Consider the following 15,692-nt stretch of genomic DNA (forward strand, 5'->3'; position numbering starts at 1 on the left):
CTGGGTTCAATTTCCAATACCAAAAAAAAAAAAAAAAAAAAAAAAAGAAAGAAATCTTCCCCCCCTCCCCAAGATTATTAAGATGGTTTCTTATATATTCCCCAATTACTTTTACAGCAGTTACATTTGACTTTTATTTTAAATGTAATGTGAAATCGGTATCTAACTTAATTTTTCTCCAAATGAATAGAAATTGTTCTAATAACATTTGTTAAATAATTCTATATATTTTAGTCCTGTTTGTATCCTTGTTATTAATTAATCAGTTTGTCTACTTTTGTGCTCATACTGTAGTGTTTTTATTTTAATAGCTTTTAAGCATATTTTAATATTTGCCGAGGAAAGCCTACTTCATTCTTTTTTTTTTCAAATATTTCTTAGAAGTTTTTCCAGTGATGGAGCACTTGCCTAGCATGTGCAAGAAGGCGCTGGCTTTCCTCCCCAGCACCAGAAAAACAACAACAACAACAACAACAACAACAGTTTTTGGAAAAGTATACTTTAAATTGGCCTTCAGGGAGCCAATCAGAGTGACTGTGCATTTGGAATGAGTGTGCAGCTCAGCAGTAGAGCACATAAGAGCCCTGAAAAACAAACAAAAATACCAAAAAAAAAAAAAAAATAAATAATCATCCTAAATTTTCTTTTCTCAGTGAAATTTAAAATTATCCTGTAGAGTTCCCTTTAAAAAGTCCTTCAGGCACTGAGTATGCAGATCCCCTGAGGGAGGGTTGGTATCCCTGCAATAACATGTCTTCACACCCACGCATACACTATGCTTTCCAGTTAGTCAGATTTTCTTTAAAATCCAGAAATAAAATCATAGAGCTTTTTTCCTATTTTAAATAAAGATTGCATATATTCTCTGAAAGTTTATACTTACTTTATAATCTTTGACATTACCTAAATGGGATCAATATCATACTGTTTTGAATAGAGACTTCTAAAAGGTGTATGAGCCAAAGGAAAAATGGTCAGAGTATAATGAATAAGAAATTCAGAGAAAAGGAAGCTCAGCCTCCCTTAGAGTCAGGGAAAACCAAAGTGGGATAGCAGAGAGAGGAGCAGGGGGACTCTCCCCTGCCAGCTGAGGGTGGGACATGAGGAAAGGTCAACCAGCATAGCTTCCCAAAGATGCTTGGTGTGTGCTCATGCCTCTGACCTAGAAATCCCACTTTAGGGTTCCACCCTAGAGAAACACTTAAACCTGTGACCCAGAACATTGTCAGTGATATTTTTCTTTGCCCCACTAGTGCACATTCATAAGTCTGATAAATATAGTCTTTTGCTTCAAGCAGTTGGTGGTGCTGCATGCTGGTGGGGAAATGGAAACATAAAGGTGTTTAAATGTTTTATTAAAGTCACCCCAAAAGGCAGCCCTCCTTTGTCTTGGTCTCTCTCACTAACTGATGAATTATGTATTTTCTGTTTATCAAGAGAGTTGTCTTCAATATTGACCGATTCACTCTCAAAGGAACTATTGTGAGAACCTCTTACTTTATAACAAAAATTAATTTTAGAAAAGGGCAAGTCCCACTTGTATATTTACTAGATCAGAGCTATGAACCAAGAGAATTTTGTAAGATTTCTTGCTGATTTTTCCAAATTTGTGTCTTTGCTCTTTTGTTTAAACTTAGAACTTAAGCTGCCTTCTAATTTACCAGGTGGTCAAGGTCCTGCCATCTCTGCCCGGTCTCACTCCCTGCTCCTTGTGGGCAAAAACACAGAGTCCAGGCTCCCTCTGCCTCCCCACTCACCCAGGTTGAACTCCAGTGACACTGATGTGGCACTGCACACCATGAGGCCATGGCTCCCCTCCTGGTCCACCCACCCCACCCCCAGATCCCTGTATTTGCTTTGTCTCCCCCAAGTCTTGCCATAGACCATATTCACCTTCAGGATTTCTCTTGTCTCCCCTTGGAGTGAGGCTGGCATGAGGATTTAGTGCTTTAGGAGTTCTAAGAAATGATGGGAGAAGCTGCATTTCTGACTCATCTGGTGGTTTCTTAAATATTTTGTTACTTCTTATAGGTGGCAAAGAAACACAGCATGATGTTTGGAAATACAATTCTTCAATCAACAAGTGGATTCAGATTGAATATTTAAACATCGGCCGCTGGAGGCATAAAATGGTGGTGTTGGGTGGCAAGGTCTATGTCATTGGAGGTTTTGATGGCTTACAGAGGATCAACAATGTGGAGACCTACGACCCCTTCCACAACTGCTGGTCGGAGGTATGGGAGATTATTTCTATGACTAACTCTATCTGTATTATTACTTCAGAGCTAAAAAAAAAAAAAGAAAGGCACATGCCTATGACGGTGGCCAGCATTTTGATTGCCTTGCTCCTATGGAGAACATTTTTGGTGGCTCTGAACATTCCCTTCCCTAGGAGTCAGGGCTTCAGCATTGCTGATCAAGGCAAAGCAATAATGTCCTTCCAGGTGGGGAGGCTTTCTCTGGGCAGCCAGAGCCCTCTGTGTGGAGGCTGTGGAGGGGAGGCTTACCCTGCCCTGAGATGGTAGATCCCATGGTCACATGTCTGGCTCAGAATCTTGTCCCCTCAGATGCATTCCATGAGATTCGTCTCCACACCAGGCATGCGGGCATCCGCACACTGCACTGTTTGTGAACCTAGAGTCATTTGGTCATGTTTAGAAGTCAGCCCTTATTTATTTCCCCATTAATGATGAACCATTTACATGCCCACATGTAAGACTCTCAATGTGACCTCAGGTGTATGTCATACCCAGGAAAAGTAAAGTGACTTCGCCTCCTGTAGTTCCAGGTTATTCTTAAGTTCAAATTTTCTTTCTTCTCATCAGAGCATATTCCAGCTTTGGGAAGTATAAAACACAGTCACTGTAGGTACAAGCAAAGGTCCCCAGATCACCACAACATCCAAAAAAGGCCTGTCAACCTGAAAAGTGCTATATAGGGAGCCCTTAACATCTCTGGGGGTGTGCCCAACATGTTCCCCAATCATCAAGTCCCATCATAAAGTTACTCCATGACTCAAAGGGGTTATGCAAATAGGTAATAGGCTCTTGAAATTCTTTTTAGTATCCTGGGATTTACAAGGTAGAAGTACAAGTCTGTCTTAATCCCCAAAGTTGCAATGTGCCCCCAAATGGCTGGTTAAACCCATATACTAGCTTTTCTTCCTGGATATAAACACTAAAGACAATCAATGCTGTCACATAGTAGGTACTCAGATATTTTCTGAATGAACATGTAAATGAATATATATGTTTGAAAAATCATTTTCCTCCAACTTTGGCTGACTTCATCTATATAACTCTAATTTCTGCCTGTACCCTCTCCTTCCTTGAGAACTAGACTCGGGAAAACAGGTGGGAACATCCCAACACACAGCTTGCCCTAGCCTGCCTGTATGGAGGCTGGGAAATGCATGCTTTGATTCTCTCCACATCTTAAGGAGAGTCAAGCCCACAGGCCTTGTCAGTTCAGGAGAAGGATGCCCAGGTTTGCATCCCAGGACATATGTCCTGTGAGTTCTTCCAGCAATTTAGGCAGCATAGCTGACACCTTTTTCTTGTGCCCCATGCCTCTGCAGGCTGCACCCCTCCTTGTCCATGTCAGTTCCTTCGCCGCCACCAGCCACAAGAAGAAGCTCTATGTGATTGGGGGAGGGCCTAATGGAAAACTGGCCACAGACAAAACTCAGTGTTATGACCCTTCCACCAATAAATGGACTTTAAAGGCAGCCATGCCTGTGGAGGCTAAATGCATCAATGCAGTGAGTTTCCGGGACCGCATCTATGTTGTTGGTGAGTGAGTGACAGCTTTTTATTTATCTGAGGTCCCCCTTCATGCAGCTATGCCAGAGATCAGATATAATTCTCTTGAGAATTCCTGGATGAAGTGGGTAGAGCTGAAAAGGAAGAAAAGTTGGGGTTGGTTCAGGTCTTGGTGGATTTTCCTTTACAGTCCTAAAGGCAGAATAAAAACTGTTTAGGGGTAACAAAACAGATGGACACTGTGGCCCAGAGGAAGAGGCCTGAAGTCATTGCAGGAGGAAAGTTGTTTTGCAAACATTAGGAATGTATAGAAGTTGAAATGTGCATGGTATAATAAGTGCTCAACCAGTGGCAGCTATTATTACTTCCTAGTTTGTGTTCATGGAAATTTCTCTCTCGCTGCTTTTTAAGGGCTCTGAAAAGTTACATTTAGTTGAGAGAAAAGTCTAGCCAGCCAGACCACAGTTGGCATGTATTTGTTAAGGATGGTGGCTCCCAGTTAGAATAACCAGGGAGCTTTTGAAAAAACTATGGATAACTGGTTCCTACCCCAGACCAATGAAATCAGAATTCAGGAGGGAAGGAGGTTGCTGGGGAACAGTACAACTTATTATTATTTTTTTAATCTCCGGGTGATTTTAATGAGCAGCCAGGGTAGAGAACTACTGATGAAGGAGATGCCAAGATGCCAGGAAATAAATAACTTCAGTGAATGAGAGCTAATCAGAGAAGGCATTTGGGGGCAAAACATTGGAACAGATTAAGGGGAAAACACTTTTCTCCCTTGCTTTAGATTTCTCCTGTGTTCATGGTTAGTTTCCTGACTGTTCCAAAAGTCTAATCTCAAGATGGTTACCTTGGGCTTGTGTCTCAGATCATGCTGAGTCTCTGAAGAGATGCCAACCCGGCTACTGCCAGGGATGGATGATTTCTATCAACCAGTGCTCTACCGGATGCTTTATGTGCATCTTAGGACCACCATGGTCTTGGTGCCCATGGTAACAGAATAAAAAGTGCAGAGCTGGGATTATGGACCACATCTTCCAAAGGCACCATATTTCTTCCCAGGAGCAGTCTTAAGGTACATTTTGGTAGCTACGTTAAGCCAGTTGTTCTTTAGAAACCACGACTGCAGAATTGGAAGGACATTGTGAGTCATCTCGGTGGCAACTTGCTGCTCCTAGGATGCATCCTGGCTTTCTGGGAAAGGGCCATCAATCCACTGTTTCTCTTGGCAAGATGGGAGTCCTGCCCTAACCGGAAGTAGAATTTTAGTGGCTAACGGGATAGAAACCCAGAAAAATGGTAGGATGCTTCCCCTGTGTGTTCTTCCTCTCCAGGAGGGGCCATGAGAGCGCTGTACGCCTACAGCCCTCTGGAGGACAGCTGGTGCCTGGTGACGCAGCTCAGCCACGAGCGGGCCAGCTGCGGCATCGCGCCCTGCAACAACCGGCTCTACATCACCGGCGGGCGGGACGAGAAGAACGAGGTCATCGCCACTGTACTGTGTTGGGACCCCGAGGCTCAGAAACTGACGGAGGAGTGCGTCCTGCCCCGGGGGGTGTCGCACCACGGCAGCGTCACCATCAGGAAGTCCTACACCCACATCCGGAGGATCGTGCCCGGAGCTGTGTCTGTGTGACTGACAAGGGACCCTGGAGGGCGCCACCGGGAGCACTTAGTTCTACCTTGCGCCCTTCATCCGTGTCCACCCGCAGGCTCCGCTTGTGTTTAAGGCCATGAATCGGGAGCGCACCCGGCTTGCTCTGGGGCACCTAGCAAGTCACGACTTTGGAACACTTGAAAATGGCCAGGAATGTTTGCATGACCTACCTCAGGAGGAAGGATGGAAGAAGAGTAATATTTAACATTTGCGACACTTCTACCCTATGCCAGGTCTTTTTCTATATTAACTCATTTAACCATGGGAATGACCGCCTGCTGGGATATTGTCACTCTAGTCTGAGAAGAAACTGAGTTTCAGAAAGGTCAAGTGGCTTGCCCCCGGGTACTCATTTAGCAAGTAGCTATGCCAGGAGTATAAACCCAAGTCTTTCCAGTTCAAAGCCAATGTCCTCCCCACCATGTGCCTAACTGAGAGGAGGAAAATCAAAACCCAAACCTGACTCAGGTCTTGTTCTGGCCAGTCTGTTAGAAGATTGACTCAGCAAGGCAGGGAAATAAAGGTGTTTCTTTTTCCTTTTTTTTTTTTTTCCTTTTCACTCCTGTATTTAAATCTTATGAAATCCTTAGTGTTGGAGACTTTGGGGGCTTTTGTCAAGAGTGTCTCATAGGCTGTCCCACTTGACAGGGGAGGCAGTTCTGGGAAGACCAGTTTGTATTGAAAGAGATAAAAAGTTTTGTTCTCCTGGCATCAAAGCTTTTCTTTTTTATGGTCACTGGATGGCCCATTTTGGACTTGAACTGACATTGCCAGATGGAATTACCTTCACCACAGTCTGGTGCCTGGACTCTTAATGTCCAACAGTTGTACTGTAATGTAGAAAAGAGGTTTCCAGAGACTCAAACTATTGTTTTTTAAATATGTAAACATCTCAACACTGCTGGCCACTGCAGGAATGTCAGATTCTTCTTGACAGTGTACTTTCTACTTTAAGACTGTGATCTGGACCCACTCACCTGAAGTTTTCAGGATATTTTAAAGCCTATCTTCTTGAGTTTTGAATAAGCTTGGCTCAATTTTGATTCTAAGAACAGAGTCTGCCCTTCACTCTAAGAAAAGAACTTTCAAATGAGCTCACTGGAAATTCATTCTAATCCCCAAGATAGAGAAACAGGTTAAGAGATCCTGTTTCATACGCTGTAGTTAAAAACATAGCAACTGCATTACCCCAGGTACTTTATTTTCATTGTATGATTTCAGTTCTCTTTATAGAGTTTTAGTTCATGTCAGAAGGGGCATATTGTGCTTGTACAATATGTACAGTGGTTTGGGAAGTCAGAGGTATTAGAGTTGATAGTGAACTTAATTTACAGAAAAAAAGTTAAGGTCAAGTCAAGTGTGGTGGTCTAAGCCTGTAATCCCAGGGACTTGGGCGGCTGAGGCAGGAGGATCGCAACTTCCAGGTCAGCCTAGGCAACTTAGTGAGCCCCTGTTTCAAAATAAAATTAAAAGGGTAGGGATGTACTCAGTGGTAGAGTACCCCTGGATTCAATCCCCAGTTCCACAAAAGGAAACAAAAATTATGGTCAGAAGAACTTAATGTTGTAAATGTATATTTAAAACTTGGAAAATTATATCTCTATTTATGCCTAGCTTGTTGAAGATAAATATAAATACATGTTAGTGTGTAAAATGCTCTGCCTTAGGGTCAGGTGATCTATCCCCTGAGAAGAAAATTAAGACGGGTCAATGCACACATACTTATGGATATTGAGAACACACTGTCATGCACCACAAGCTCTAATGACCTTCACAAAGCTCTCAACTGCAACAATTTAATCTAGTTCAGCAATGTTATCTAGTTCATTGCATGTTTGTCAATCTTGGAAATCAAATCTCTACCCTAGAGACCTCAATAAACGGGTAAGTGGGCCACCAATCAATATTCTAATTTTTCTTTTCTTCAAGTTAGCCAAAAATGAGATGCATACTTATGGGGCTGAGTCCAAGACTTGATTGCCTGTCAAGGGGGTCTCTTCTGAGAGCTGTGCACTTAGGTCAACTAGTGGTGATTTCTTACATGTTTGTCTCTTGCAGATCACTGTCTGAGCCATTTGTGACCTACAGGAAAAATCAGTCTTAGTCCAAAGGCTATTTCAGGGAAGAGATTCCAAAGAGGAAATCCAATGACAACATCACTGGCATACAACTCTCAGAAAGAGAATGTTCCTTGCCAGGGATCCAATGGGTACTGTCCTTTGATAGAAGCAATCAGCAAACTTACAGTTCTTTAGAGGTGTGTGTGTATGTGTGTGGGGGGGGGGTGTTTAAGATTGTGCTGGGAAAGTGAGGACATAGGATCTCTAAGTTATAAACCTGATTCTAAATGCAGTTCTGAAGTTTCAGGGGTAATTCATAATGTCTAAGTTCACACAAGGGGAGGAGTCTCTATGATTTTTGTAACACCAATAAACATGTGAATTGTGGTAAAGTTACAGGTATTCAAGATCCAGGAGTTCTTAATAATAATGTGGGTCAGGGGACAGATTTACCTATTAAGAAGATCTAGAGTGGTGCATGCCTGTTATCCCAGCAGTTCGGGAGGCTGAGGCCGAAGGATTGAGAGTTCAAAGCCAGCCTCAGCAAAAGCAAGGTGCTAAGCAACTCAGTGAGACCCTGTCTCTAAATAAAATACAAAATAGGACTGTGGATTTGGCTCAGTGGCTGAGTGCCCCTGAGTTCAATCCTTGGAAAACCCCCCTCCAAAAAAAGATCTAGGGTTCTGCATTTGAAGCTGCCAGCCTGTAGCTTTTAGGAAAGGAAAAAAAGTTCAAGTCATTTTGGGGAAACTTTGCAAGTATAGTCATCAGAGTTTAAGCTTCTAGGCACTAGAAGCTCTTAAAATCTACTTTTCATTCCAAGTTAATAAAACAAAATCCCAAGTTTGCACCAAGTTAATGGTTATGTACCACCAATATGGGGAGAGCAAGCTGAGGCTAACCCAGAAACAACCCCAGGACTCAGAGGGGGGATAGAAGGAGGTTCTGCCACAGTTGGCATGTTGAGGCAGGGCCTCTGCATGGATAGACATGGTAGAGGAGGAGGAGGTCAGGTTTTGAAGATGAGGGTCTAGAAAATGATATTGCGGCCCAGGAGTTTGTAAGTGTGACTCCAGTCCCAAGAAGGGCAAGAAAGAATAAAGGAGCAGGGGACTTGCACACAAGGAAACAAAGAGGGAACCTACTTCCTAGAACTGAGGCACAAGTTAGAGCAGGGCCAACAGTTGGGGCAATTTGCTGTGGGGCCTGTGAGCTGCCTGGTTGGGTCTTGCATCCTAATGGAGATAACAAGACCCAGAGCCTTTGATGGAGTAGAATCTGTAGAAGAGGTTAAGGCTGGTCAAGGCTGGTCTGACAGGCAGGGAGTTAAGCTCACCAAAACACTGACAGATAAATGTCTTCTTCTTTGCTTTCAGCCATTCTGGTCTCAGTGGTTTCAGGAAACACACACATGTAAAACTCCATGTCCTTGAACTCAAAGTAACCATGCTCTCAGGGAAATAACAATTATCATTCTCAACATTCTTTTATAGCTGTGAAAGCATAGCTTTGCTATTTATAAAAGTTGAGGTAGTAGTGTTCATTCTTTACTTGTCCTATTTGATTTTGAAAAATAAAAGTACTCCATAATTTTTAAAGTGAGTAGACATCAATGGATTTTTTTTTTGTATGAAGTCCTAATTTGGGGTTGCAAAGTCATTTTTTCTTCTAAGTGTTAGATCTCATGATTCAAAGAGTCAACTTCCATGTAAATTCCCATATGTCTCAAATATAGGTACTGCAAAGCCAGTCCTGACAGGTCAGATTTTTATATTTATAGGCATAAATAGTGAACCAAACCATTTAAGCATTTTTGGTTTCATGAGATTGTAGTTTTTTTAAGTGATCAAAGCAAGGATGTTGTTTATAGGTTAAAGAAGTTTTAATTTATTCAATAAAATGTGTATGGAATGGATAAGAATGTGTTGTATATAATCAATGATTTTTTTTTACTTCTTTTGGTTGATATGAATAAATACTATCTGAATTGAAATTAAATGTAGTTGGTGGGAATTTAAAATGTTTCAGTAGATCAAGAGAGTTTAGATTAATGCAGAAGACAACATTCACCAGGTTTGCTTTGTAGAATGGTTAACAGTACAGTTTTTCCCTCCCTAAATCCACATTGCCTCTCTGAACAAGCTTTCCCAAATCATTTGCAATGTATGCGACTTTCATCCTGCCTGGCCTCACCCCCTCTTACAGGATGCCCTCTTTTAGGTTTTGATTCCAGATCTGACTTCTAAGCCCTCTACCAGTGTCTTCCATGTCATCTCTGAGGCCCCAACCAACCCCATTCTTTTCGCATCAGTATATGAGATGAAGGGCTGTAGTTCTCACCCACTGAAGAACTTGACATCATTTTGGTTTGTTTTGGATTATAATGCAAAAGTCCTACAGAACTGAAAAGGAAACTTGAGGCTCCAAAGAAATTTGGTGTTCCATGAATAGCTTTGGACCATTCCCTCTTGGTTTCTTATTCTTCTGCCTTAGGAGGTCTTGGTGGAAAACCTTGGGAAGCACAGATTCATCTCATGGGGAGAGTTGTTCTGGAGTTGATTCTGGGCTAGAAATCCAATGGCCATGACTTTATGCTCAGCCAATTTATTAACTTTATGCTCAGCCAATTTTCCTATGGGATCTCAGGGATAATTGGATACTCAGTCCTCTCCCTGTTCCTGTGGGCCCATGCCTCATTTTGTGTTTGTGTACACTGTCATAGTTCAAGATCCCTGGTCTAGGGACCTGTCAAGGTCTAGTGCATCCTGGCCTTAGCATTGATCTGCCTGTTTACCATTCACTGTTTTTCACTTCTGTTTTTTTTTTTTTTTTTCATCTGAGATTTTCCTTTTCTTCTTGCCGGCTCAGATGTCTGAGGTCAGTTGTTAGCTACAACAAACTGTAAATTATTTCGACAATTTTGAACTTTTTCAGGTAGTACTTCAAAAGGGTGTGTGTGGGGGTCATCCCAGGGTTGTAGCCTGGGAATACTGGAAGCCATGCTGACACGGGAGTTTCCTAGGGCAGGGTTTGAATGGGAAGCAGGGGCAGGGAGCTTCAAGGTCCAGGCTTATTTGCTTTATGAAACAGATAAGAGTTCAAGAAAATGATGTGTTGACCACTTGCACTGAAGTTGGCAGTATTTCGGAAAAAGAACTGACCAATTTCTGCAACACAGAAGGCCCCACTGTGAGGCCAGGAGTGCCAAACCACTCCTTCTAGAACCTTCAGAAAACAACCAAAGAGAAAAATAGTATGGAAACTTCTTTGAACCTATATAGGCCACAAGCAATGCTTTTAAACTTTTAAAATCATGTGTCAATAAAATACATCTTTCAGTATGTCTTATTTTAGTTTTTCATGAAGTGCTGTTCACAGTTCAGCAAATTAACTTCATCACTGGCCAATGGGTCACAAATCACAAACCACATCTGAAAGACAAGAAGGGCACTGACTAGGGAAAGGGCAGGCAGCAGGTAGGGGAGAGGAGCCAACCTTTGGTTTCACATATAACTCAACACCACCTAGAAATCTGAGGGGCAAATCTGACTGCACAAAGGAATCTTTTGAGTCTGACCTTAGATAGACAGGATTTTTGCGGATGAAATTCATTCTTTCATAATAAAGATGTAGTAATAGGAGCATCTATTGAGTAATTTCCCAGAAACACAAGACTGAACCAGAACTAGTCAAAGAGATTAGGCCAGTGACAAAACTCATCTAAGCAGAAATGCTAAGATTTTTTTTTTTTGATGCTGGGGATCGAACCCAGGGCCTTACACATGTAAGGCAAGCACTCTACCAACTGATCTATAACCCCAGCCCCAGAAATGCTAAGATTTTTAATTGTCAAAGTGCATCCTGGTAGAATGTAGCATTCCCAGAAAAGGTCACTGTAGAAGCCTGGAGAAAAAGCAGTACATTAGGGGCTGTGGCTGTGGCTCAGTGGTAGAGTGCTTTCCTAGCATGTGTGAGGCACTGGGTTTGATCCTCAGCACCTCATAAAAATAAGCAAAATAAAATAAAGCATGCTGTTCATCTACAACTACCAAAAAACATTTTAAAAAAAGCAATACATTGGATTTTGTTCTAAGTCCTTTGTAGACGTTTGTGAAAGAAGTAATCGGGTGAGATTACTTCTTTCAGATATTTTCTGAGCTCCTACTATGTGCCAGGCATGATTTTTAGGCACTAGGGCTCCATCTGTAAACATCACACCTTGCTTTCATGAGCTGACATTCTAGTGGCAAGAGCAATAACCAAACCAAAACATAATACGATACCAAGTAGTGATAAGTTCTGGAAGACAAGTCAGGCTGGGCGAGGTTATGCAGGCTACTATAAGTACCTTGTCTGGTATGGAGACCCTTAAATAGAAACTCGCAAGAAGAGAAAGTGTGAGGCCCAAGGTACCTGGGGGAAGCTTGATCCAGGTAGCAGGAACAACCATAGCAAAAACTCTGGGGCAAGAGACTCAATGTGTTTAAGGACCAGTAAGAAGGCCTGTGTGAATGAAGTGAATTCAAACCTATGACTGGGAGTCTCAAAAGTGACTGTAAGCATGCTGAGTATAACTGCATAAGATGATAGCAAACAAGGCAGTTTCAGAAAGGCTAAAGATTCACAAATGTTGCACACTCATACATATGGCTTTCAAATTCAAGTCAGCTACATTCATAGGAGGTCGTTAATTGGAAGGAATTGCCACCTTGAACCCCAAAGTGTTTGTAACCTAACAAACTTTGAGCTCTTTACCCAAATCCTTCATTTTTCGGATCCTATCCTGAGCACTATTGTCATGGAGGGCAAGGATGGCTGTCCAAGCTGACTAGCCAACCGGTGGAGTTGGGGAGAAGCCAGATCACTAAGACCTGCTGCTCATTCCTTGTGTAAATGGAAGTAGCAGCACTCGGATCACATGGGCCCTCTTGTTCATTGCCTCTTCATCCTGGTGGTGGGGACAATACCCACTGGGAGGGATAAAAGGGAATAAAAGCCAAAACTTTTAAAGTCGGTGAGATTAAGAAGCCTATCTGATTTTTAAAAACAGCTCATTGGTGTAGGCCGAGATTCAGCACATTAAAAATCAAACTGCAGTTGGCCCTCTCTGTGCACAGCTCTACATCCATGGATTCAATCAACCACCTGTTGAAAATATTTGAAAAAATTGTGCCTGTATTGAACATGTACAGACTTTTTCCTTATCTTTATTCCTGGAACAATGTAGTATAAAAACTATTTAAATAGCATTCACGTTGTTAAGCATGATAAGAAATCTAGAGGTGATTTAAAGTCTATGAGAAGATGTACAAAGGTTTTGTGCAAATACTATGTCACTTTGCATAAGGAACTTGAGAGCATCCTTGGATTTTGGTGTCTACAGGGAGTTTGGTCTATTCCCCACAGATACTGTAATAAACCAGTGTAATAAAACACCAGAGTGGCTAAGTGCAAACCAACAGATTGTTATAAAAATGTATATAAAATGTATGATAATTCAGATACAGAGTAGAAATGTAGTGCTAAAAATGTTTATTCTAGGTGATTTTAGAGAATATGTCTTCCTGGGAGGTAGGTTGGCATCCCCAGTGGAACCAAGGCTGGAAATGTAAGGGTGATAAAGGGTTTGTCACTCAACCTCCAATTCAGATGGCCTCTTTGCAAAAGTAGGGTAATAATAGACAACATCTCACAGGGTCTGGATAAGGATTAGATGAAATCATTCACATGAAACGTTTAGCTCATTGCCCGACTTTGTAAATGCTCCATAACATTAGCTGTTGTAATTTTCCTCATTTGACTAAGAGCCCGCAAGGCTGGGGACTATTTTCTTGCTAGTCTTTGTTCCCTGCAGCACATAGGGAACACTGAAGAATATTGCAGCATCAATGCCTGTCAGAAATAGTTGAGGTTGGGAGGACTGGTCCTGAGGACCTGCTGCCCCGTTAATTATCCCCATTATTGATCACCTGTTGAGACTTTCCACCCTTTGGAGGTTGAACAATGACAACATAGATATAATTTCTGGGTTATGCAATATTTTTAAGAATTTGCAACCAAACTGCTCAGAAAGAATATGGAATGCTCTTTTTAGATAAGGGCTTGTGCTGTCTGGAGTGCAGTCTCCACTGCTTGGCTCAAAGTATTTGAGTGTGCAGACTCTGACATATACTATCTTGTTTGATCCTTGCACAAACTCTGTGAAGTGAATTGATGTTTCAGGGTTGAGGCTCAGAGAGGTTGAATAACTCCCCTAAGTCAAGAATGTGATTTTCTGAAGCTAGGGATCTTCTTCTGCCAATTGCTGCTTGCAGGGCAGAGGATATACTGAATGTAGTGACGTCATTGGTCTCATTTAACTTCAGGGTTCTACGATTTGAAGATTTTAGATCACGCATGTCACAATTTAAATGTGACCCTGAAAAATATCTAGGAATTCTTGTTACTAACTCACTGTGTGATCAATGCAAAGCCAGGGATCCATGTCAAAAAAACACAAAGGACTGAAAATGACTTTAAGTGGGTATATTTCCAGCTCTAACAGATTTTCATGCAGGAGGTAAGACTGCACTTCTAAAGGTTTCCACCAGGGGGCAAAAGATGTTCACAAGCTCCTTCGTTCTGCTCCTATTAAAGAGCAGAGAGCCAAGGACCAGCCAGGGTTGGTGTATTTTCTTAAAAAGAAAGAAATTCCTGCTAGCCCTAGAGCTCTGCTCTCTTAGGCCACCTCTCTGAGAGTGTGCTCTTAGAGTGCCTGTGGCCTTCTCTATCTTGGGATCACTGAAGAAGTCCCCATCAATTGTAAGACACGTCTTTATTTTAGATGATTCTAAGAAAAATGATATAATGCTTTAATGGTAGAATTACACAATGCAGTTTTTCTCACCAGCTTCTCATGGCCTTAAATGTCTTATCCTCTATCATCAGGGCTTTGGCCATTTTCCCTGCCCTTCACTTGCATTGCTTGGCATAATATTGTATTCTAATATTTATAGCTAAGGCAAAAATACTTTAGCACACATTCTCAGTAACAAAGCTAATATAACAATGTAGCTTCATTTGCTTTGTATCCCACAAATATTATTGCTTTGCAAGAAAATATTCGACTGTGGTCCTTTCCTCTCTAGTAAATATGGGTTTCACTAATAAAAAAATATGTCCATTGCTCTATTTCTATGCTTTTCTGCATATAACTTGGTTTCAATGCCAAATCAGAGCATTATTACCATTAAATAATTTCTTAGAAAGTCTTTATGGAAGTATAATTGACATACAATAAACTGCACTTAAAGTACATGTCCTCATATATATGAAACCAGTATCACAAACACGGTAATGAAACGGTCCAGTCCAAAAGTTTCCTCCTGCCTCTTTACAACCCCTCCCGCTCACTCATCCCCTCCTCCACCCCTGTATACTGGCAGCCAGGGATCTGCTTTTTGTCAGTACAGATCAGTTTGCATTTTCTAGTATAAATGGAATCATAAATATATGCCTTTATCCTCCTCTAGCTTCTTTCACTCAGCAATTATTTTGAGATTTATCATTATTGTGTGTATCAACACACTAACTCTTTTTCTTTAAAAAAAAAGAAAACAGGGCTGAGTTGTGGCTCAGCAGTGGAGCACTTACCTCCTACATGTGAGGCTCTGGGTTCGATCCTCAGCACCACATAAAAATAAATAAGTTAAATAAAGGTATTGTGTCCAACTACACCTAAAAAGTAAATATTAAAAAAGAAAACAGCCCTCATTGAAATATTATTTACCTTCCATAAAATTCATCCAATTTAAGTTAATGATCCAATGGTTTTCAGTATATGTACAGAGCTGTGCATACATCACTAATGTTCTAATTTTAGAACATTTCCATCATTTGCAAAGACAACTGATACCTGTTTGAAATCATACATTTCCATCCTGACCCCTAGGCAACCACTTCTGTACTGTCTGTACAGGTTTGCCTATTCTTAACTTTTAATATAGTTGAATGATACAAAATGTGTATGTACATATAATATATAATACATATAACACAATAATACATACAATATAATATAAAACATATTTCATGTCGTTGAATGCTATACAATACAATATTTCTTGAATGCTTTATTTTTTTGGTGACTGAACAGTATTCCATTATGTGGGTATACCACATTTATCCATTGATAAAAATTTTGGTTACTTTCACTTTTGGGCTATTATG

At 41.2% G+C, this 15,692-nt stretch overlaps 1 protein-coding gene across 2 annotated transcripts in view; it reads left to right on the forward strand.

Moving 5' to 3' along the window:
- Positions 1-12,943, forward strand: part of Klhl6 (kelch like family member 6) — a 68,362-nt gene extending 55,419 nt beyond the window's left edge. Inside the window, exons 5-8 of one of the 2 annotated variants that reach the window (XR_006855720.2) lie at positions 2,032-2,234; positions 3,578-3,791; positions 5,102-6,617; positions 7,483-12,943. Coding sequence is in view for 1 of the 2 variants with exons in the window: in XM_046462602.2 (XP_046318558.1) it covers positions 2,032-2,234; positions 3,578-3,791; positions 5,102-5,403 (719 nt within the window). In the remaining variant the exon portion in view is untranslated. Of the gene's footprint in view, positions 1-2,031; positions 2,235-3,577; positions 3,792-5,101 lie in introns of both variants that reach the window. The other variant, XM_046462602.2, reaches the window with a different exon arrangement.
- The last annotated feature ends 2,749 nt before the right edge of the window (positions 12,944-15,692 follow it).

This window comes from Marmota monax, unplaced genomic scaffold, assembly GCF_021218885.2.
Source record: "Marmota monax isolate L192 unplaced genomic scaffold, Marmota_monax_Labrador192_F-V1.1 WCK01_AAM20220418_F8-fsc00100, whole genome shotgun sequence".
NCBI lineage: Eukaryota > Metazoa > Chordata > Mammalia > Rodentia > Sciuridae > Marmota > Marmota monax.